Source organism: Apodemus sylvaticus, chromosome 1, assembly GCF_947179515.1.
Source record: "Apodemus sylvaticus chromosome 1, mApoSyl1.1, whole genome shotgun sequence".
NCBI classification, from domain to species: Eukaryota; Metazoa; Chordata; class Mammalia; order Rodentia; family Muridae; genus Apodemus; species Apodemus sylvaticus.
The window spans coordinates 103562089-103583255 of NC_067472.1; the positions used below are offsets into that span (position 1 = coordinate 103562089).

General features: G+C 48.7%; 2 protein-coding genes across 13 annotated transcripts in view; one reads left to right on the forward strand and one right to left on the reverse strand.

Annotated features, from left to right (window-relative positions):
* The first annotated feature begins 7955 nt into the window (after positions 1-7955).
* Positions 7956-19354, forward strand: Rhog (ras homolog family member G). 2 transcript variants are annotated; one of them, XM_052156246.1, is made up of 3 exons: positions 7956-8037; positions 8714-8801; positions 18163-19354. In XM_052156246.1, exon 3 carries the CDS (start codon positions 18232-18234, stop codon positions 18805-18807), a length of 576 nt encoding a protein of 191 aa, XP_052012206.1. In that variant the 5' UTR covers positions 7956-8037; positions 8714-8801; positions 18163-18231; the 3' UTR covers positions 18808-19354. The 2 variants fall into 2 exon arrangements, with proteins under 2 accessions (XP_052012206.1, XP_052012196.1); XM_052156236.1 differs by lacking the exon at positions 8714-8801.
* Positions 19355-19966: 612 nt separating this feature from the next.
* Positions 19967-21167, reverse strand: part of Pgap2 (post-GPI attachment to proteins 2) — a 30131-nt gene continuing 28930 nt past the window's right edge. For all 11 annotated transcript variants that reach the window (XM_052156214.1, XM_052156158.1, XM_052156180.1 and 8 more), the window contains one exon: positions 19967-21116. In XM_052156214.1, coding sequence (XP_052012174.1) covers positions 20986-21116 — 131 coding nt within the window. In that variant the 3' untranslated portion in view covers positions 19967-20985. The remainder of the gene's footprint in view (positions 21117-21167) is intronic.

A 21167-nucleotide genomic window follows, 5' to 3' on the forward strand; every position in this document is an offset into this window, starting at 1 on the left:
TGTATGTATGTGCTTCTGTGTGTGTGCCACATGTATGTGGTGGATGCCTGCAGAAGCCTAAAAAGGACATCAGATCCCTGGAGCTGTATTACAGGAGGTGTGAGGCACCCAATGTGGGTGCTAAGAACTGAACCCTGGTCCTGTTGAAGAGTAGTAAATGCTCTTAATCACTGAGCCATCTTTCCAGCCTCTGAATTTTTTTCTTAAAATTCAGTGTACATGTGTGTGTGTGTGTACATGTACATTTACGTGTATGTGTATGTGTGTACTTACCCAGATGAGCCATGTTATACCTGTGAAGGTCAGAGAACAACTTTTGGGATTCAGTTCTCTCCTTCTACTATGTGAATAACTGGGAATTAACCTCACTGTGTAGACCAGGCTAGCCTTAAACTCAGGGAGATATGACTGTCTCTGCCTCCAAGCCCCAGTTTTTTATTGCCTTTTTTTAGATTTATTTTTATTTTATATATGAGTGTTCTGCTTATCTAAATGTGTGTGCACTGAGCTCATACCTGGTCTTGTGCATAAGCCAGAAGAAGGAATCAGATCTCCTGGTACTGGAGTTACATAGTTGTGAGGTGCCATGTGTGTTCTGGGAACTGAACTCGGGTCCTCTGGGAGAGCAGAGCAGTGGATCCTACCACTGAGCCACCTCTCCAGCCACCCAACCCCCTTCTTGACTCTTACTGCCAATCTTCACTCATCTATTCGGCATCTACTGAGCATCTGCTCACAGTAACCACTTCCTACCCTCATAGAGCTTGGATTTTAGGAGAATATACAGACGTATGTGAAGAGATAGTTTATAGCTTGATAATGTCTTGAGAGTGAGTTGTACAAGAGTAGATGAGAAAGTGTAGAAAAAGTAACTACTTTTTTTTAGAAGTAGCCAAGGAGGCTATGCAGAGGCACAGTTTGGGAGGGCAAGAGGCAAGGCGACAGCTGCAGACTGCCTAAATTCATACCTGAGCTCTGGCGTGTGACTTCTAAGCAAGTCAGTCAACCTCCCTGGCATTGAAATCTCCCTCCAGCCTTAGCTTTTCCTCTGAAAAAGGAAGGGCTCTCTAAAGCTCAAATAAGTTAAATCTGTATGGTAACTCATAACCCGAAATCTCAGTTCTTGAAAGGCTGAGTTAGCAGAATTGCCATCATTTCCAGGCCAACCTGTGTTACAGAGTAAACTCCAGGCCAGCCTGGTCTCAGAATAAGACTCCATCTCAAGAAAAAAATAGTAAATGATTTGATGTGTATAAAGCAACCAGGACAGTGCCTAGCACAACATGCTCAAAAATATTGGCTTTGTCAGGAATGTGAGAACCATTAAAGGATTACATAGATGCTGGATAGCGGTGGTGGGCACCTTCAGTCCCAGTGCCTGGGAGGAGAGGTAGGTGGATCCCTCCGAGTTTGGGGCCAACCTGGTCTACAGAGCTAGTTCCAGGACAGCCAGGACTATACAGAGAAGCCCTGTCTCAAACAAACAAACAAACAAACAAACATCAGAGAATTACACCAAGATCAATTATATGTGTTAGGTGTTACAATGACACCAATATTCCAGGCACTCAGGAGGTAGAGACAGAAGAATGAGAAGTTCAGGATCAACCTTAGCTTCAGAATGAATAGGAGGCTAACCTTGGACGACACGGAACTCAGTCTCAAAACAACAAAATCAACTAAAGTTACAGGCATCAGGTCATTCTGATGATAACACTGAGAATAGATTGAAAAGGTAGGAGCCAGACAGGTGAGGTAGTCAGAGAGACATCCACAGTAAACCCAGCTCACCTTGTTAATTTAATTTAATTATTGGTTGTGTGTATGAGTGTTTTGCCTCCTCGTGTGTTCGTGCACCATCTGTGTACCTACCGCCTGTGGAGGCTGGAAGAAGGTATCTATCTGTTGCAGGGTGTTTTGAGCCCCCTTGTGTGTTCTGGGAAGCAAACCTGAGGCCTCTGTAGATGTAGTAAGAACTCTTCACTTCTGAGCTATCTTTCCTTACCTTCGTATTAGATGGATGATCTTGAGCAGAACCCGAGGAATAAGTGTGACTGAGCAATAATGGAAGAATAGAAAGAATCTAGATTTGTGATTTATTTAGTGATTAATTGGCCGATCAGGTAAGACTGATCATGATTAACTAATAGCTATGACAGTAGAAAGCACTTTTTAAATTTTTTTTTATCTTTTCTTTTTTTTCCTTTGTTGTTGTTGGTGGTGGTGGTGATCGTTTTTTGAGATGGTTTATCTGTGTAGCCCTGGCTATCTACCTGCCTCTGCCTCCCGAATGCTAGAATCAAAGGCACGTGCTACTACTTCCCGGCAACTTTTTAAATTGTGCTGTTGTACCAAGCATGGTGGTGCATGTCTTATATCCCAGCACTTGGGAGGCAGAGGCAGATGGATCTCTGTGAGTCTGAAGCCAGCCTGGTCTACAAAGCAACTTCAGGATATCTAGGGTTCTGTTAATTAGAGAAACCCTTTCTCGAAAAACCAAGAAAAAAAAAATTGTACTGTTGTTTTTGTGAGAAACTGTTGTTTTGGTTTGCTATGTAGCCAAGAATGACCTGGAACTGCTCTTCCTGGCTCCACCTCCTGAAAAGTGGGATCATGCACGCATGTCATCATACCCATCGGGAAGGCACTATTATAGGCTCCGTCTTATGTTACATGCTGCATCCAATTATCCCTTCAACAAATATTCACTGAGCCAGGCACTGATAAACATAACTTATCCCTCACTTAATTAACATCCACGGTGATCCGATGATGTCACATGATTCTGATTCATCTTATAAAGGTTTAAATTGAGACTGATAAGTCCTATTTTTCCCACATGGAGCTGTTTTTAATCTATAAAATGAAGGGCAATATTGCCTACCTCAAGGAGTTCTTATATAGATTTAAAAAGTGTAAAGCATATCTACGTTATACTAAAATTGCAACTTTTTTTTTCTTTTTTTTTGGTTTTTCTTTTTTTTTTTTTTTTTTGAGACAGGGTTTCTCTGTGTAGCCCTTGCTGTCCTGAAACTCACTCTGTAGACCAGGCTGGCCTCGAACTCAGAAATCCGCCTGCCTCTGCCTCCCAAGTGCTGGGATTACAGGAGTGCGCCACCACTGCCCAGCTCAAATTGCAACTTTTTCGGGGTCACATACAAAGTAAATGGCAGCCAGGCGTGGTGGCGCACGTCTTTGATCCCAGCACTCAGGAGGCTGAAGCAGGTGGATTTCTGTGAGTTTGAGGCCAGCCTGGTCTACAGAATGAGCTCCAGGACAGTCAGGGCTACACAGAGAAACCCTGTTTCAAAAGAAACAAAACAAAAAATAAATGCCAAAGATAAAAATTAGAGGAGAGGGGCCATGTCGGCACAAGCCTTTGGCTCCACCGCTCTGGATGCACAGGCAGGTGGGTCTCTAAGTTGGAGGCCAGCCTGGTCTCCATTGTAAGACCCTGTCTCAAAACGAAAACAACAAAGTGGGGGGAGAGAGGGAATACTGAATTGTTTAGGCATCTTTAGAATTGGATTGTTCCCGAGGAAGAGGAATTTCTTTAAAAGGGATTATGCCAGGTACCACCCATCTCAAAAATGCAAAGGTGTTGTTCAGGGAAACAGGACAACTATTGTTCTGTCTGCCTTGGAGGAAGGACTCTGGGGGGGGGGGGGGGGGGGGGGAACTGGGCATTGACCATTGTACCCACTCTCTCCATCTGCTGGGGTCATTTCCCCTGTTAGTTCTTTCTACTGCCTCCCATCTATCCTATTAAAGGCCACAAAACAGGCCAAGAAAACTGCCTTTAGCAATACAGTTAAAGAAAGCAATGAAGAGACTGGCTACTTCTCAGGCAGCCTGAGAGAGGCCAGGAGGAGGCCAGGGAAAGCAGGAGTTCCCTGAAGCCACAATTTAATCTAAAGTTAGCCAGTAGGGGCTAAGACTGATTCTCAGAACACCCTGTGGGCACTGGTGAATCACAAAAGCTGCGATTTACTCAGTACTAGAGGTGGGAAGACATGTTTGGAAGCCACCAGAGCTCAGGTGAGATCACCCAGGACATTTTTATCCCTGTCTCTGGACCCTTCATATGAGCGATAGTCACCCTTAGCATTTTGACTTGAGAAATAGAGAAAGGGGGGTGAAGAGGACTTGAAAATGTCACTGGGGTCTGGGAATCAATGCTCATTTGTTGTACTAATGGCCAATTTGCCATTCCACAGGTGTTACTTCACCTGCGCAGTTCCTCGAGGCATTTGTCATTCATATTTTAAAATGAAACTATGACTCAGAAAGTAGCTCTGTGGTGTGCTCTTGCAATACTCTGTGCTTTTGTGAGATAAAGATATCTCTGTCTGTCTGTCTCTCTGTTTCACGGTATAGCCTTAGCTGCACTGAAACTCTGTAAGTAGATCAAGCTAGCCTCCAACTCACAGATCTGCCTACGTAAGATGTCTTTTTTTTTTTAGATTTATTTTTTATTTTATGTATATGAATATTTTGCCTGCATGTGTATGTGCATCATGTGTGTGCCTGGTACCTTCAGAGTTCATAAGACAGCATCAGATCCCCTGGAACTGGAGTCCCAGGAGGATATGAGAACCTGGGTCCTCTGCAAGGTAGTAAGCCTTGACTCTTAACCCCTGAGCCTCCGGCCCTCCCCGGCCCTCTCATCTCTTTTTTCTAATAATATCAGAATAGGGTCTTGTCTGTCCCCTCTACTTCATCACTGGAATGTAAAATTATGGAAGGCAGCAAGCAGACTATAATAAAAATGCACTGAGGGGGCTGAGGAGAGATGAGTCAGACAGTCAAGTGCTTGTGAAAGCATAAAGACCTGAGTTCAAATCTCTCCATCACCCAGGTATGCATAGCACAATGGCGTAGACCTGCAATCCCAGTCCTCGGGAGTAGGAGACAGGAGGATCCCCTGGACTTGCTAACCATCCAGTCTAGCCCAACTGAAGGTGGAAAGTGACTGGGGAAGATACTTGCCTTTAACTTCTGGCTTACACACACACACACACACACACACACTGAACTGAAGGTATAAATGCAAAAGGGCATGCGACTGGCCAAAGGCCCTTGCATACATCACCGCCATGATTTGAATTTTATCAAATCTATTCTATCATATATATTCTACCCCCCCCCCCCCAATAAAAACCTTTCAGAGGCAGAGGCTGGTGTTCAAGGTTAGCCACAGCTCATCAGGCATGGGAGCCTAACCACAGGAAACACACAACAAATAAACAAAGAATTTCCCTATGCCTTCTTATCTCTAAATATCCAGGTTCTGTGGGTACCTTGGTTGTCTGTAAGCATAGGACACACACCATTTGCACAAACTCACCTGATCAGCAAAGTTCATGAAAGTCTAGGAAAAAGACTATGGTGTGAACTTTCTTCTGTTTGGATTCTCCTCTAAGAAGCCTTTCCAGATGGCTCCACCTTTCTGCCTATTCCCTTCTTCTGACCTTATGACCCCTCTGTGGTCACATCTGTGACACCAAAGTGGCTCCAAGTCACCTGGATGCCGATGACTCTACACATATTAGTAATTTATTGAAGCAATTTCATTCCACAGATGTTTACTGAACACAAGTGTATGCTCAGACCTGCCTGTGCCAGGCCCAGTGGGTGGACACAGAGATGAATCAGACACAACCTCAAAGGACTTAACAGTTGGTAGAGGAGACAGACATTAGACACAGATACAATTTACTAGAACTCAAAACAGGGTGACCTAAGTGATATTAAGGAACTATGAGCAATATGCTATATGCATAAACCTCAATTACTTAATTATTATTCTCAAGAGTGCATCACAGAAGGCCAGAGCTGAAGGGTATCATCTGCTCCAACCCCTTGTTTTCTAGTGGGGGAAGCTGAGATTCAGAAATGGGTAAGGACGTGGCCTAAAATCTTTCTAGTCTGACTAGCTGAGTCCAGATTTCAGGGTCTTCTGAAACTTAGCTCTGGGATTTTAACACCTCCTCTGGAAGCTTCAGATCCAATAGTACACCATTCCATCAAACAGATCTGAGAAAGTTCTCCCTCCTGGACAGGGGCGAGGCAAACCCAAGACACCTGATCAGAGCTCAGGAGGCAGAGTGCGATCCCAGGCTGCCGACCCAGTCTTTCAATCTATTTACGCTGCTCCTACCACGATGCCCCTCAACTGATTCTAAAACAAACATGCTATTGCTTGTGGTGTTGGGGTACAGGCCTAGCAAACATGCTATCACTGAGCTATAGCCTAATCTTCAAATTAATCTTCAAATATTTTTTTCAGAATTTTATTTATTTATATATTGGTTTTGAGGTGGATTTTTTTTTGTTTTTTGTTTTTGTTTTTGTTTTTTTTGAGACCAGGTTTCTTTATGTAGCCTTGGCTAGCCTGGAATATAGACCAGGCTCGCCTTGAACTCGGGAACTTTTTTTTTTATTAAAAAGGTAAGGTCTCATATAGTTTAGGCTGGCCTCGAACTTCTGAACGTCCTGCCTCCATCTCATGGAATGCTGAAGCTGAGATTACAAACGTGCTACCACGCCTGGCTTGGAACGCAATTTTAATGACTTCATTGAAGCCACTTGACTGTGACCCTGTTATTTTTGGTATTCACAAACCTCACTTGAGGATCCTATTATTTTGGGGACTCACAAACCTCTCTTTCCATTAAACACCAAACACTTAGTTCTGCCTTCCCAAATTTCCTCTAGTCCCTCCTATTCTCCTCTCCCCATAGGGAGGAATTTGTCTAAGGACCAAAGAAGAAGAAAAGGGTCCACAAACTGCCTGAACGACAAGAGCAGATTCTGAAGGGTCTGAGAACACTTATTTAGTCAGTCATCACTGACCAGCCTGAGTTTGATTGTCATAAATTGACTTTCTATACAGTAACACAGCATGGACACCTATTCTGTTATCTTCATATCCTCTGTGTGGAGGGTTTTTTTTTTTTTTTATCAAAAAAAAATTGATACTCGGAAACAAACTATTTGTCAGACTTGATCCACTTTATTTGGCGGTCCTCTGTAAGACAGTGTCTATCTCGTGTTGTTTTCACTGCACCTTGCGGAGCTTTGCACGTGGTAGAGCACCCAGAAAGTTGTTAAAAGAATCAAGAATGTGGATTCTCCTGTAAAACTGCGCCCAAGGCCTGGGTCAGAAGCACCAGAGGGCGCCCACGAGGCCGTCCACTCGCTGGTCTCCAGGGCCCAAGCCGGACCTCAGGCCTGGGTGCGGTCTTACCGCTCCAAGCTGCCGCGCGCCAGTGCGAGATCAGGGAACAAGAAGAGCCCCACGTCTTCCCACGCCCCGCCCCCTCCCCAGGGCCCCGCGGAGCCGCGAAGTGCGGAACCACGACACGACATCCTGTTTTGGGGGCCCGCGCGGCTCCGCCTGCATCTCTGCTGATCAAGTCTTTTCCCGGGGTGCTGACGGCAGCTGCCCTCCCCCCACCCGTCTCCCCACCCTCCCCAGGGGTCTGGGACCTTCCCACTGCTGAATCACCACCACCCGGCACTCTCCCAAAGCTCAGGGCAGGGGTGGGGACTGCCCCAGCCTAACCCATCCCGGCTAACCCCTAGCCAGCCACGGCTACCTCTAGATTCCCGGGCTGAGCGGAAGGCATTTCTCAGCCTTCCCGCGGAGGCTGCGGGGCGGGGAGTGAGATACTAGGAAGAGAACAAATGCCCAGCTTAGGGCCCCTGCTAGGGTGGGATGCCAAGAGAAAGTGGGGAGAGCTGACCTTGAAAAGCCAGACTCGAGGAGTCTCAGGGCTCACTGAGTGGAGGGAAGCGGGGAGTGCGGGACTGCGTGGAGGGCAAACCTTGCAGAAGACCCCAGGCTGGAGGGTGGGGGAGGCCGCGGACTTCCTGGTCCGCCCCGCCCCGGCCGGCCCGCCCCCGCGCCCCGCCCCGGCCCCGCCGGCCCGGCCCCCACCCCCCCACTTCCTCCGGCCTCCAGCTCTCACTTCCTTCTTGAGCCCGGAGCCGCCGCCGCCGCCCCCAGCTCCCCCGCCGCGGGGAGGGCACCAGGTGAGGCCGGGGTCGAGCCTGTCGGGCAGGGGTCCTGGGAAGAGGAGTTCAGCCGACCCGGACTGGGTACCCGGGAGCCGGGAAGTTTGCAGGACGGAGGCCGAGGGCGGGAGGTTTTCGTTCACTGCAAGTTGGGCGGGCTCGGCAGGCCGGGCGGGGACAGCGGCCACCTCGAGCCGATCGCTGGTGGCTGGGTCGAGGGTGGGATCCGAGGCACAGCGCGGGCTCCTGCTGTCCGCGAGGGACCCCTGAGATCCGAACCGTGAGAGGCTCGGAAGTGGGAAAGCGCTGAGCTGTGAGGCTGGGACTCTGCGGTGGGGTGCCCTCAGAAGTTGTGGGGCTGTTCAGTAGTGTGTGAAAGGAAAGGGCCTCTGGGCTGCAGAAGGCGCGCTCTCTGCTCGGCAGTTGTGACATTTGTGAAGCTGGGGTTGGGGGTAGGGGGCGGTGTCTGGGGCCTGTGAAGTCTGAGCCTGCAGAGAGAGGTCTCACCCGGGAAGGTCGGAGCCAGTCCATAGCTACACTATTGCTGCTGAGGACGCTGTGGGGGAATCCCCATTCCCTCTCTCTGTATTCTTCTGAGCCAACCTCTATTCCTATCCCATGCAATAGTGAACACGTCTGTTGTGTCTATCAGATTCAATCTGGCATTACTTTTTTTTTTTTTTTTTTTTTTGAGGATAAACTGAGGAAGGAAAGGGCCTCTATCCCGGAGGTCGCTGACAACTTACAGGACTTTGAGAGGCAGCTGGAGTATTGGCTTTCGGGTATGATTGAGAGCTCTTAAGACTTCTCCCTCACCTGAATTTCACGTACTGTCTTCCACATTCGCCTCCTTCCGTGTTTCTTCCCCTAACCACATAGATGTACCCAGGCCCTGGTCTCGAATTTACCCTGCCCTGTTGTTTTCTGCTCAGTTCTCTGCTCTCCCAATTCCATCTCTTCCCAGCCTCTGACTACCACACACATATCTCCCCATTTTGTCTCTATCTCCCCTGCCTCCCTCAGTCTGTCTCCATCCCTTAGTTTGTATTCCAGCTTTGGTGTCAGAAACTGCTTTAGACTTGCTGAGTTTGAGAGCCTTTTCCAACCCTCTTTAGCTTAGAGATGCTGGCTACAGCCTCCCAGTGATGGAGATGATTAAAGGGCTGGAAACATGTGCACACGCGCGTGAACATGCAAGTTCTGGTGTGTCGACATCTTTATCTCTTAGAGACAAAATAACTGCCCTCAGCCTTGAGAGGGCCCAGAGCAGAAGCCGGCAGCATGAAGGGAACCTGCTGTGGGTGACACTGTGGTTAGGCAAGGGGAGGCAGTCTGTAGCAGCCAGGGTTGGGCGACACAAGAATAAGACTATGGGAAATCAAACTACCCTGATTCTTAGGAGGCCAACCTAGGAGTTGGGGGACTAGCTTCAAGGCCCCTGTCTCCTAGCACTTACTGGTTCCAACCAGTGTGGAGAGTGGGTTGGGCCATTTGGTCTGCTAGGAAAAGGAGGGGGCAAAGTAAGAATCTGGAGGGAAAACGGCAGCGGGTCTAACTTCAGTCTCTACTGGCTTTTTAAAATTTTGGTCAGGAAAGGGATGTGAGGCAGGGTGTTTGTCCTTCTTCGTCCCTGCTGCTTGGTGGGCACTGCAGAGGTTGGGCATCTGCATTTTCTGGTGTGTGTCAGAGCCTTGATTGGGACTTGTGCTGACCCTCCGGTCTTTAAGCATCCTTCATGTTCTCTTCTTTCGGAGCTGAGCTCTCTATTCCCGCTGTGGAGACGCCCATTCTGAGGGGTTTCCCACAGTCTACGGTGGTCTGTCCTGACCCCACCAGTGCTTGCCTCCATCCTATCCCCCTGCCTCAGACTTTGTGGCTGCCTCCTCTGCTCTTCTGTATTCGCTTCTCTCCATGAGAATAAGGAGAAGTGAGGGAGAGCAAACGTCACATTTGGGGGCTCGTCGAGCGAGCACAGCTAAATTTAAGAGCTAGGCTCCTTCCCTCTCCTATCCTCTTTCCACCTCACAGTTGTCCCTCTCCCATCAATTGTTTCTTCCTCTGGGCCTGCCCTTCTCCACCTGTCTTTCCTACTCTCATTTCTGGGAGGTACAGAGGTTTGGCCTCACGGAGGAAATCCAAGGGATCTGTATTAAATCCCAGCCCAGGGAAGGATGTGCATGTAGCACATTTTCTTGGCATCACAGCTCAATAAAAATCCTCAAGAGCCCTGACTCTTAGCTTGACAAACCAGTCCTTAATTTAGTATTCGGTAGAGCTAAACAAGCCACAGGGCTCTGAGAGCAGAGGTGATGGGGGCAGTAGCAGGATTTTTCTCTTAGGCAAGGTCTGGCTCCACTGGAAATTTGAGCTAATTGCAAGGAAGAGTGTGACCAGGGTGGGAAGGATCTAAATGGGAAAATGCCGTGGGTGGGTGTGGGTGCCGAGGAAGCCGCTGTGGATGGCTAAGGTAATATGAGAAGAAAGGGTAGGGTGACGGTGCTACACATTTTGCTTAGCAATCTGGGCTATGGAGAGTCGCTTCGGGGGAGATGTAAGGCAGATAGATGATAGGAGCCCATAAGGGGTTATGAGCAGGAAGATATGAGAGGCTGTGGTTCTAGGGCAGCTGTGACGATACCAGGTGGTCGGTCGTAGCTGGAGAAAGGGATTGAAGAAGGGTGCTGGGCACAGTCTGGAAAACCTTCACGAACAGTGTCGAGCCATCAGAGGTCAGGTTTGTAGGGGTCTGTGAGAGGACCTTCCAGGGGAAACCAAAGACAAAGCCTGGGCCACCTCCCCAGATCAGACTGGTTTTCCTGTCCAGGGTCCAGCTTCCTCTTTTGTCCTCATCTCACATGGGGGGAGGGCATGTCCCTAGGAGCGAAAGACTAAAGGAGGAGCTTCCCAGCTAAGACAAGACCAGGGTAGCTGGCTGTCCAGTAGTACACTTGTTAATGCTAAACCATGAGCAGTACAAGATGCACCGGGACTGGAAGGCTGGATAACTTAAAAGCAAAAGGATGCAGACAAATTTCAGCCTGACTCCTTTGGCCCGTTTCTTTATTTTCTCTCTCTCTCTCTCTCTCTCTCTCTCTCTCTCTCTCTCTCTCTCTCTCTGTGTGTGTGTGTGTGTGTGTGTGTAGGTGTTTTGCCTATATATGTATATGTGTGCCCACCCATGCCTGGTGCCCACAGAGGGTGTCAGATCCCCTGGAAGTGGACTCTGTAGATCCTGTCGGTGCTGGGAATGGAATCCCGGTCCTCTGCAAGAACAAGTGCTCTTAATCCCACTGAACCATCTCTCTAGCCCTCTGGCACATTACTTAAAAAAAGCAGACCATGCTCAGGTCATCTTGAAGTCAAAGGTCAGAATAAAGGTCTTCACCTTCTCTGCTTTGTGAGACAAACCTCAGGCCAGAGGTTAACGGAGATCCGGTCCTTAACCTAAATTTGCAACTAAGTCTTTAGTTGCAAGTGATAACTCTGGTCAACTTAGTATCTCCTGACTCTATTTCAACATTAAGTTGCAAGTGAGGTCTGGTAGTACACACCTTTAATCCCAGTGCTTGGGAAGCAGAAGGCCTCCTGGTCTACATATCAAGTTTCAGGCCAGTCAGGGTGACAGAGTAAGACCCTGTCTCGGAAAAAAAGGCTTATATTTTCAGTGCCTCAGACCCAGCCTTCCTGTCTCACCAGCCTTGATCTGTCCAGGTTACAACTGTCACTCTCTACTCAAAGTACAAAGATTGCTGTAGATGGACAGATAAAAAGGCAGTGATGCTGGAATCTTGTCTCAGGACTCCAGGATGGACTATAAAACTTGCCCTCTGTCCCAGCTCTGTGCCCACTGACAGTGGAAAATAGATGTAGCGTTTCCTCCCTCATGTTTTTTCCCTTGTGGAAACCCCCTCAAACCTTGGGTGGCACACTTAGAGGACTGGGAAGCCCTGGGTTTCTGTTTTTAAGATGGGGGGGCAGGATTACAAGGTTGGCACCCCCAGCCTCCTGTGAAGTGAGCAAAAAAAAAAAAAAAAAAAGCAAAGGAAGTGCCACTTCACAGGCCCAGAGATTGCTGAGCTGAGCTGCTGCTAGGCAGGGAGAAATAAGCCAGTGTGTGAGCCTTCCTCTGTGTGGCTGGGTGGGGGAGGGGCAGCTTGGCTCCCCAAGCTGGAGCTGTCCTGTCTCTGGGGCTCACCCTTTGTGGAACACCCTGGGTGTTGGGATGAGCATGGGACAGACAGAGTGAGGCTATCTCAACCCTCTGTGTCCTCAGCTCCAGTTGCCTTGTTTCTTCCTCCTCTGCAGTCAGTCCCTAGAAAGTCACATCAGGTCTCTCCTTGTACCCTACCTACTAGAGTCCAAAATCCTCTGTGCTGGAGTCCAGAGGTAGAAACAACAAAAAGGGAAGAGTCTTTCAGTGTGGGCTTTTTTTTTTCCTTTTCCAGACAGGGTTTCTCTGAGTAACCCTGGCTGTCCTGGAACTCACTCTATAGACCAGGCTGGCCTAGTACTCAAGAGTCTTGAGTGCAGTGCCTCTGTCTCTTGAGTGCTGAGATTAAAGGCTTGTGCCACTACACCCGGCTCAGGACTTTTTTGTTTGTTTGTTTGTTTTTTAAGGCTGAGAACTAGGCTCTCTTGGGCTCTTCCCTGCTGCTGCTGAGAGGGGGAGAAAGCCTCAGCCCTTGGCCTGGTCCCAGCCCCACACTGACCTCACGTCTCCCCCAGCTTCCTCCTCCCAGCCCAGCTGCAGCCAGCTGCAGCCCCAGAGTGAGCCTCCTTGTTTTACCTACAAACAAACAAACACAAACAAACTTGCAGTGCCCTTTCCCTGGCCTGGCTGTCTTTGGCCAAAGGTCTTCAGGGATTCCAGTCTAATCCTTGGCCTATCTTCTACATTTTCTTACCCCTTTCTTCAGCCCCTCTGAGTTACCACTGCTTGACTTCTCTCTTTTAGCTGAGGACAGAGCAATCTAGTTTGTGTGTGCGTTACCCTAACTTTCTGTTTCTCTGAGTGAGGAAGAAGTTGGCTACCTCTGTCCAGTGTCTCTTGGGCATAGAGGCTTTCCTTGTTCCCAGTCTCAATGTCAGGATTGATTGGTGGGGGAGGGGGGGTTGCTGTATGTCACTCTGCGACTTTTGTTCGGCCCGGTGCTGGGTTTCTACACATAAACAGGCTTCCCCCCGCCCCCCCATAGATCATCCAGTAGGAGTCCAGCCCTCTGGACAGAACAGTCACTACTGGGAAAGGTAGGAGGAGAAAGCTGTGATAGGCTGGAGAAGGTGGGAACAGAACTGAGGCCAGGCAGCAGTGGGAAGACTCTGAGGGCGCACAGCATTCGAGGGGGGCTGAGCTCCTGTGTGCACAGAGGGACAGATTAAGCTCCTTGTTAGTTTGTTTTTTACTGACAGTCACAGGTGCTGTACTCAGGTAGGGAGTCAGAAACCAGGCAGGACTTTTCCCTCTTAAGTTCTCCCAATCTAAGAACAAGAGATGAGGTTCTGGCCAGCTTCCAGATGAAACAGACTGAGACCAGACTGCCCTCATCTCCCAAGTGCTGGGTTTAAAGGTGTGGTGCCCTCCCCCTCCCCACCCCCACCCCAACTTGTACAGAAACATTCTTGGATTAGGCCGCAGCAGTGCTTGACATGTTTACTATTGCTTGTGTTTTGGGGTAGAGACTTATGCAGGTCACTTTGCAGAGGGAAGGGCTGGGACATGCATTCTCAGTAGGTATGGTTGCAAAATATTAAGAGCCTTCCTAGTGCAGGCTGCAGGAGGACACTTACCCATCTTTTAGAGCCCATGCTTCCCCTCCCCCACTCCCAGTTGGGACACTTCCCCTGCTCTAACTGCCACAAAGATCAGGCAATCAGGCAAACATCAGTACTTCCTTTTCCTCCCTCTTCTGGACCTGCCTGGGACACACCCCAACACAAGGGCCCACTGGATGCAAGCTGAACTTCAAGGACCAGACTCACCCCGACGTTCCACCCTCCTGCCCCATGAGCTTTATTCCCACACTAACCTCTCAAGAGCCATTTCAAGCTAATTAACAAGATTATTCTCCACTAAGACTCAGCATTGTAATATTGTTGGTTGGGGCAGGCTTGTGAGGGGTCCATCCTGCTCCTCAAGCACCTTCCCAACAGATCAGAAGGCAATGGCTGTGCACTCCCGTGTGTCTAGCCCTACACTTCAGCTTTTCTGTGGTCGAGTGGACAGAAACCCAGCCTGCTATTTAAGGGGGCATCTGCCACTTATGTACAGAGAAGGAGATCCACAGCCAAAGCAGAGTTAAAAGAGGTAGCGATGCTATGGAGCCTTATGGAGTGGCGAGACTTAGCCTAGGCCCAGAAAAAATCAGGGAGATTTGAAAGAGGAAAGGGAATAGCAACAGAAAGAAAAACAAGTATAAACTCTGAGAGACAAGAATGACTAGGACTTGACAGGTGTGGTGCTGCCCACCTTCAATCCCAGCACTTGGGAGGCAGAGGCAAGTGGATCTCTGAGTTCAAGGCCAGCCTGGTCTACAAATGGAGCTACACAATGAAGCTGTCTCAAACAACGAGGAAGAGGAGGAGGAGGAGAAAGAAGAGAATTACTGAGACTTGCTTTACAAACACCATTGTAGACCTTTTTGGACCAAAGAGCTAGAACTCAGGCTAGTTACCTATATCATGCAATTCTGTGTATTAATGCCCTTAACCTTTATAGCAATCCTACTGTAGCCACAGCTGAGAGATAAGGAAATTGAAGATTACAGAGGCAATTCATCCTAAGTCCAGGGTCACAAAACTGATAAGTGGTGGGAAAAAGAGTTTAATTCCAGGTCTGTATGATTCTAAAACCCCTCACATTATGATCATTTTTGAATGACAAAGTGAGAGTCCAGGCATGAGCTGAATGAGTTAAACTGGGTATCAAAACCTAGAACAAGTTGTTGTTATTGGCTAATATATAGATCTTCGAATAGAATTTATTTGCTAAACCAAGGATTTTTGTATTTTTTGTTTTGTTTTGTTTTTTGTATTATATTTTACTACTAGGGAGTAGAATTCTAGACATTGAAACTGGTCTTTTGCACATGCTGGGCCAATGTGATACCACGAGCCACATTCTCAGCAGAGTTTTGGTTTTTTTTCCTGCAGCACTGACCATCTTTTCTTCCTGTTTGGCACAAGTCAGACCCAATAGTGTAGAGTCTGAGTAGTTAAGCTTATTTGACCCACTTCAGCCAAAAAATTTCAGAGAAGAGAATTGCGGTACAACTGGAGATAGTGCATCATGAAGGACACTTGTCTAGCCTGGTGAAACTCTAGGTTCAATCCTCAGGAATGCTAATGTAGTGATGACAAAAAAAGATAATAAAATAAAGGGGAAAAGAGAACAGCTGTATTGGGAAAGGGGGAAGGTTTGAACTGCAGTCGGAAGGGAGGAACTTGATAGGATGAGCATGCGTCATGTGTAGACTCTGGGGGCGGGGGAGGCTTCGCTCTTGGTGCTGCCGAGGCACATGGTACAAGATAGTTTACAAAGTATAATTCACCCTCATTCTGTGTCCCCATGAGGTTAGGAAGGCAAGTGTTACGGCTGTTGCTGTAGAGATGAAGAAACTGAGGCTGAGGTAAAGGGAATGACTAATTTGTTCAAGGCTCCACAGTTATCTGGAGCCATCTGACACAATGAAAAAAACTTGGGACTTTGGATCACAGAGCTAAGTTTGTGTCCTGGCTCCCATACTCTAAGTAGCTGTGTGAGGTTACATTACGTTTAACAGTTCTGAGTTTGGTCTCTTTGTAAAATAGAAGTCCTATAAGTAGGTTGTTAGGAGGATCAAGCACCATGGTACCATGCCCTCTGAAAAGACTTGTACCAACCATATGGAGGTGTTTTATTGCAGATCAAGATCAGCAGGTGAGCTCAATAGGTCAGATTCAGGTATCTGGTGCTCTTGATCCTATGCCACACCTTGTTTTGGACACTAACTCATTCATAATCCTTTTCCGGTGTTGGGGGCCCCTCTTCCCTTGCCAGCCCGGAAGCTACTCTCCCTCCCCACTCCTTTGAGGGCTGACTTACTGATTGCCGGTTGATAAGCACCTCCCTAGAGAGCCCGTTGTGCTTTCATTCTCTTGGGCCTGGGACTGCTGGCCACAACTCCCTCCTTGCCTTCCTCTCTGCAGCCCACTGCTGGACTTGAGGGGTCTCATTAGGCTTGACTGCCACTTCCTCCCTTTCTGAATGGACCTGAAGATTTCAGGCCTTGGAGTTCTGCTGTGAAATGCCAGGACCCAAATAACACAGTGGACACAACTAATGACCCTTGTTAGGATACAAGGAAATAGTTTATGCTTGTCCTGTGTCATTGCTAGAAACGGGGACCCGCCCTTAGCTGGAAGCAGAGCTCACACGATGCTGCGCTCTGTGGCGTCTCCTCAGCACCTCTCCCTGTTCCGCTCTCAGTTCAGTCTGCAGTCTTCCCAGGGGTGTATATTTTATACTTGGCTCACAGTCACCCCATTTCCCTCTCTCCACCCCTCCTCTCTGCCCTCCCTCTTCCCAAGTAGTTCCCCTTCTGCTTTTATGTCTCTCGATCTCTTGTCTCCCTCTCTCTTACACACATACTTAAAATACATTTAAATTTAGATTTTACATATGAAATGTGAATATGATATCTTTTCCTCTGTAGGCCTAAGTCTTTTGTTTTGTTTTGAGACAGGTTTTTATTATGTATCTCTGGTAGGCCTAGAACTCTCTAGGTAGACCAGGTTAGCCTCGGGCTTACATAATCTTACCTCTGCTGCCTGAATGCTGGGACTACTGGTAAATTTACCACATCCAGCTTGTTTTACATCAATCACCTAGTGCCCTTGGTGTAGACTTTTTAAGATTTATTTTTTAATTATGTGTACTCATGTCTGTCTGTCGATATGTTTTTGCATACATGTGCCAATAAGCTTCTCTGGAGCTGGGGTGACAGGCAATTGTGGAGCTGCTCAGGGAGGGTGGGGGCTGGGAATTGAACTCAGGTCTTCTGCAAAGCAGTACCTGCTCTTAACTGCTGAGCCAACTCTCCAACCCAGTCATAGATGTTCTACTTCATTTCCTGAAAAGAGAAACTGAGGCCCACTTTGAGGCTAGGCCGCACTTGCCTAGCACTTGGTGGCAGTGAGTCAGAGAGCTGCGGTAGAATCAGGTCTGGGGTCTTGCAGTCTGAGGCTCCCTCTACCATCCTGGAGGGCCTTTATGTACATCTGCCGCCCACTCTGCGGGATGACGTCTGACTACGCTAAGGTTGAACACTCACTCATTGAAATCAGATGGAAATCCTGTTGGTGGGAACCTAAGAAGTATCCTCATCCAGTTGTACCATTTCCCTGCTGGCTGGTCCCAGAAGCAGCTGCGGACTGGGAGAGAACTGGTGCTAGGGTTTGGGTCCATTGAAGCCTCACAGCACCAAAGTTCCTTCTCTGATTCCCAACAAGGGGTTGCCCTGGTGCCATCGTGCATATTGACTTTGATATTTGTGCAAATATTGAGGCTAATACAGGCTAGTGAGAGGAGTCCATAAATAACTGATGATCTAGCAGATTCCTGCCCCGAGGAAGAACAAACGTTGACCAGGTACTATCCTCAGTGCTTTGAAAGTAATAACTAATCCATAAAATAAATATATGCAGTAGGTATTATGTCCATTTGCAGGTAAAAATGCTAAGGTTTAAAGAAGTAGTTTGTCCAGTGCCATTGCTAGAAACAGGGATCCGCCCTTAGGCTGGAAGCAGAGCTTACACGATGCTGGACTCTGTGGCATCTCCTCAGTACCTCTCCTTGTTTCGTTTTTTATTTAGGGTGGGGGTTCAGGACAGAATTTCTCTGTGTAACAGCGCCAGCTGTCCTGGAACTGTCTCTGTAGACCAGGCTGTCCTCAAACCCACAGAGATAGGCCTGCTTCTGCCTCCCAGGTGCTGGGATTAAAGGTGTGCACCACAACTGCCCTGCATCGCTCCTTGTTTCTGGTGTTTTGACGGGATTAGGGATGACGTCAGGGTAACTGAACAAGAAGTGTTTTTTCTGCCCTCAGTTTTTCTTCTCAATAGGTACAGGTCTCCTAAATCTAGAATGTCCCCCTCATCTCTCCACAGGTCACTACTTCCAGTGGGGTCCAGAAGAGGGAGGAGGCACTGCCTCCACGACAGCAACTTTACAACACAATGCAGAGCATCAAGTGTGTGGTAGTGGGCGATGGGGCTGTAGGCAAGACATGCCTTCTCATCTGCTATACAACTAACGCCTTCCCCAAGGAATACATCCCCACTGTGTTCGACAATTACAGCGCCCAGAGTGCGGTGGATGGACGCACCGTGAACCTAAACCTGTGGGACACTGCGGGCCAGGAGGAATATGACCGCCTCCGCACCCTTTCCTATCCTCAGACCAACGTCTTCGTCATCTGTTTCTCCATTGCCAGTCCACCCTCCTATGAGAACGTGAGGCACAAATGGCACCCAGAGGTGTGTCACCACTGCCCTGATGTGCCTATCCTCCTGGTGGGCACCAAGAAGGACCTGAGAGCCCAGCCTGATACCCTACGGCGCCTCAAGGAGCAGGGTCAAGCGCCCATCACACCTCAGCAGGGCCAGGCACTGGCCAAGCAGATCCATGCTGTGCGCTACCTCGAGTGCTCAGCGCTGCAGCAAGACGGCGTCAAGGAGGTGTTTGCCGAGGCTGTCCGGGCGGTGCTCAACCCAACGCCGATAAAGCGTGGGCGGTCCTGCATCCTCTTGTGACCCTGGCACTCAGCTTGGAGGCTATCCCTTGTCCCCCCACCGATTGTGCCTTGGCGCCTTGTCTGCCCCCAGCTGTGCCTTAAGGACTAATTCTGGCACCCCTTGCCTGGGAACTCCCTGAATGCCTTTTATTTCTTAAGGAGGTACACAGGGAAAGGGACTTTGGGCCCCACCCCACTCTGCTTGGGAATACCAAGTATTCCCTGAGTTCACCTAAGCCAGGTTGACCTTTCTAAGAGGCTATCCCAGTGCTCTCCTCCATTTCCCGCTACTGACCAGTTCATCCAGCTTTCCACAACGTTGTTGCTGCCTGTTGTGATGCCTCCTAAGATAGGGACTCTAACCTCTCTCTGCCTTAGCTCTTGGGGTAGGCTCTCTAAGATGTTCTCTTCCCCCCCCCCGGGGGAGGGGCACAGAAACCTGAGAAATGTGCCCTAACCTGCCCCATGTGCCCAGGACTTATGTGCCTGCTGACTGACTCAGGCCCCGTGCTCCTGGGGACCTTTCCTACCCCCATCAGCATCAATAAAACCTCCTGTCTCCAGTGGCCCCGGCTCCTCCCTATGTGCTGGGCATTAGCGGGTGGGCATGAGCTAGGGCTCCCCAGAGACTGGGAACCTTTTGTTTCCCTAAGAGGGGAAGGGAGACAGTAGGCTCCATTGTGGTTCTTTACCACCACCCCTCAATTTCCCTAACAAAGCTCTGGGACCTGGCTACAGATGCCACAGTGGACTAGGATGCAAAGCTTGAGGACAAGACTTCCTGGTCTAGGGCTCCAAAGGGGAGGTTTTGAAACCAGGCTGAAGGCAGGTGTACTCATACATCTGAGCTGTCCCTTAAGTAGTTCTAAGGGGAAAGGTCTTTACTGACAGGATTGCGGTCATAACCAGGTCTCTGCTTCAACAGGAGACTCCTAACTTGTCCAGGTCCCAGGCTGTCATTTCGGAGACAGTTGAGCCACTTCTGTTCACCAAAATGGAGGCTAAGGCCTGGCTTAGGACACACTAGGCAGCAGAGGTCAGGACGATACCAGATGCAGTGACTGGAGACTGGAAAGCTGCTGTCTTCTTACCCCCTCCATTCTGAAGGTGAAGAAGCCCATTCTTCACCTCAGGTCCCATGCAGAAATGAGCCCCAGGAGCAACATATCTACCTCAGATTGTTGGCAAAAGAAAAAAATTTATTGTTCTTTGAAATAAAATATACAAATAAAAGCTGGGGATCTGGAACAGTAGAGAGGATAAAGGAACACCAAGGAGCCCATTCTGGAGTAGGGAAATCTACCTCTGACCCTATCCCCTGACAAAGGAGGGAAAGGTCTTATAAGCCTGTGATTTTAGGGTTCTTTATTTTTTTTCTGAAACAGGATCTTACTGTATAGCCCAGGCTGGCCTTGAACTCAACAGATATTTGCCTGTCTCTGCTGTGTTGGGATTAAAGGCATGTGCCACCATGCCTAGCATCTTACTTCATTTTTGAGACAAGGTCTCACTGTGTAGCCCAGGTTGGCATGGACCCTGAAGCAGTCCACCCATCTTAGCCTCCAACATGTTGGGATTACAGACATATTCCAAAAAGCCGGAGGTTTTAGATGGGAAAGAAAAATATATCCTATGCTTGATGCTGCTTCTGGGACAAGTCATCTTGTCAATCACAAAGCACAACACTACTTCCATTGGATAACCTCAAGAGACAAAGCCCTTAGAAATCATACAGCATACTTCCCCCAGTCATACACAAAGAGGCTGATGGAGAACAGGGTGCATCTAGAACATGTGGGCAGATTCATGGAACTACCACCTGGGAGTACACACTCTGGGTGTGCACGGTAGATCACATCAGACACATCAGTCAGATGAATGACCAGAGAGAAATGGCTGTGGCCTTCAGGTAGCAGCCACTTCTCTGGACCCTAACCTTAGTGAACCTCGGGACCACCTTTTTAGCACCAAGTGCTGGAGCTTTCCTGCCAGCTCGGGTTTTTAGGGCCTTTCAGTGAATGGTGATGCTTCCTGAAGATGCCCATGAGTGGCGGGAGAAGCCAGCAGCGCTGGGGTCAGCCTTGTCATGCCCCTTCCTGCTCTTCTCTCCCAGTCCCCAGATTGAGAAGGGCCCAGAGAGGACATGGAGATAGGAAAGGCCAGAGTGGTTTCTTCTTTTCCAGCATCAGAGAAGGGGTTAGAATCTCTTTTCTTCAGGCTGGGAGGTTATTAGCAGCTCTTTGTTGCCGAAGTCCCACCAGGCTGTCATGTGGAACGCCATGTTGGTTAGGACAACAGTGTACTCCAGGATGGCAAAGATGGTATATACTGTTATAAGGACACAAGGAACATGATGAACCTCCTGTTTTACCCTCTAGT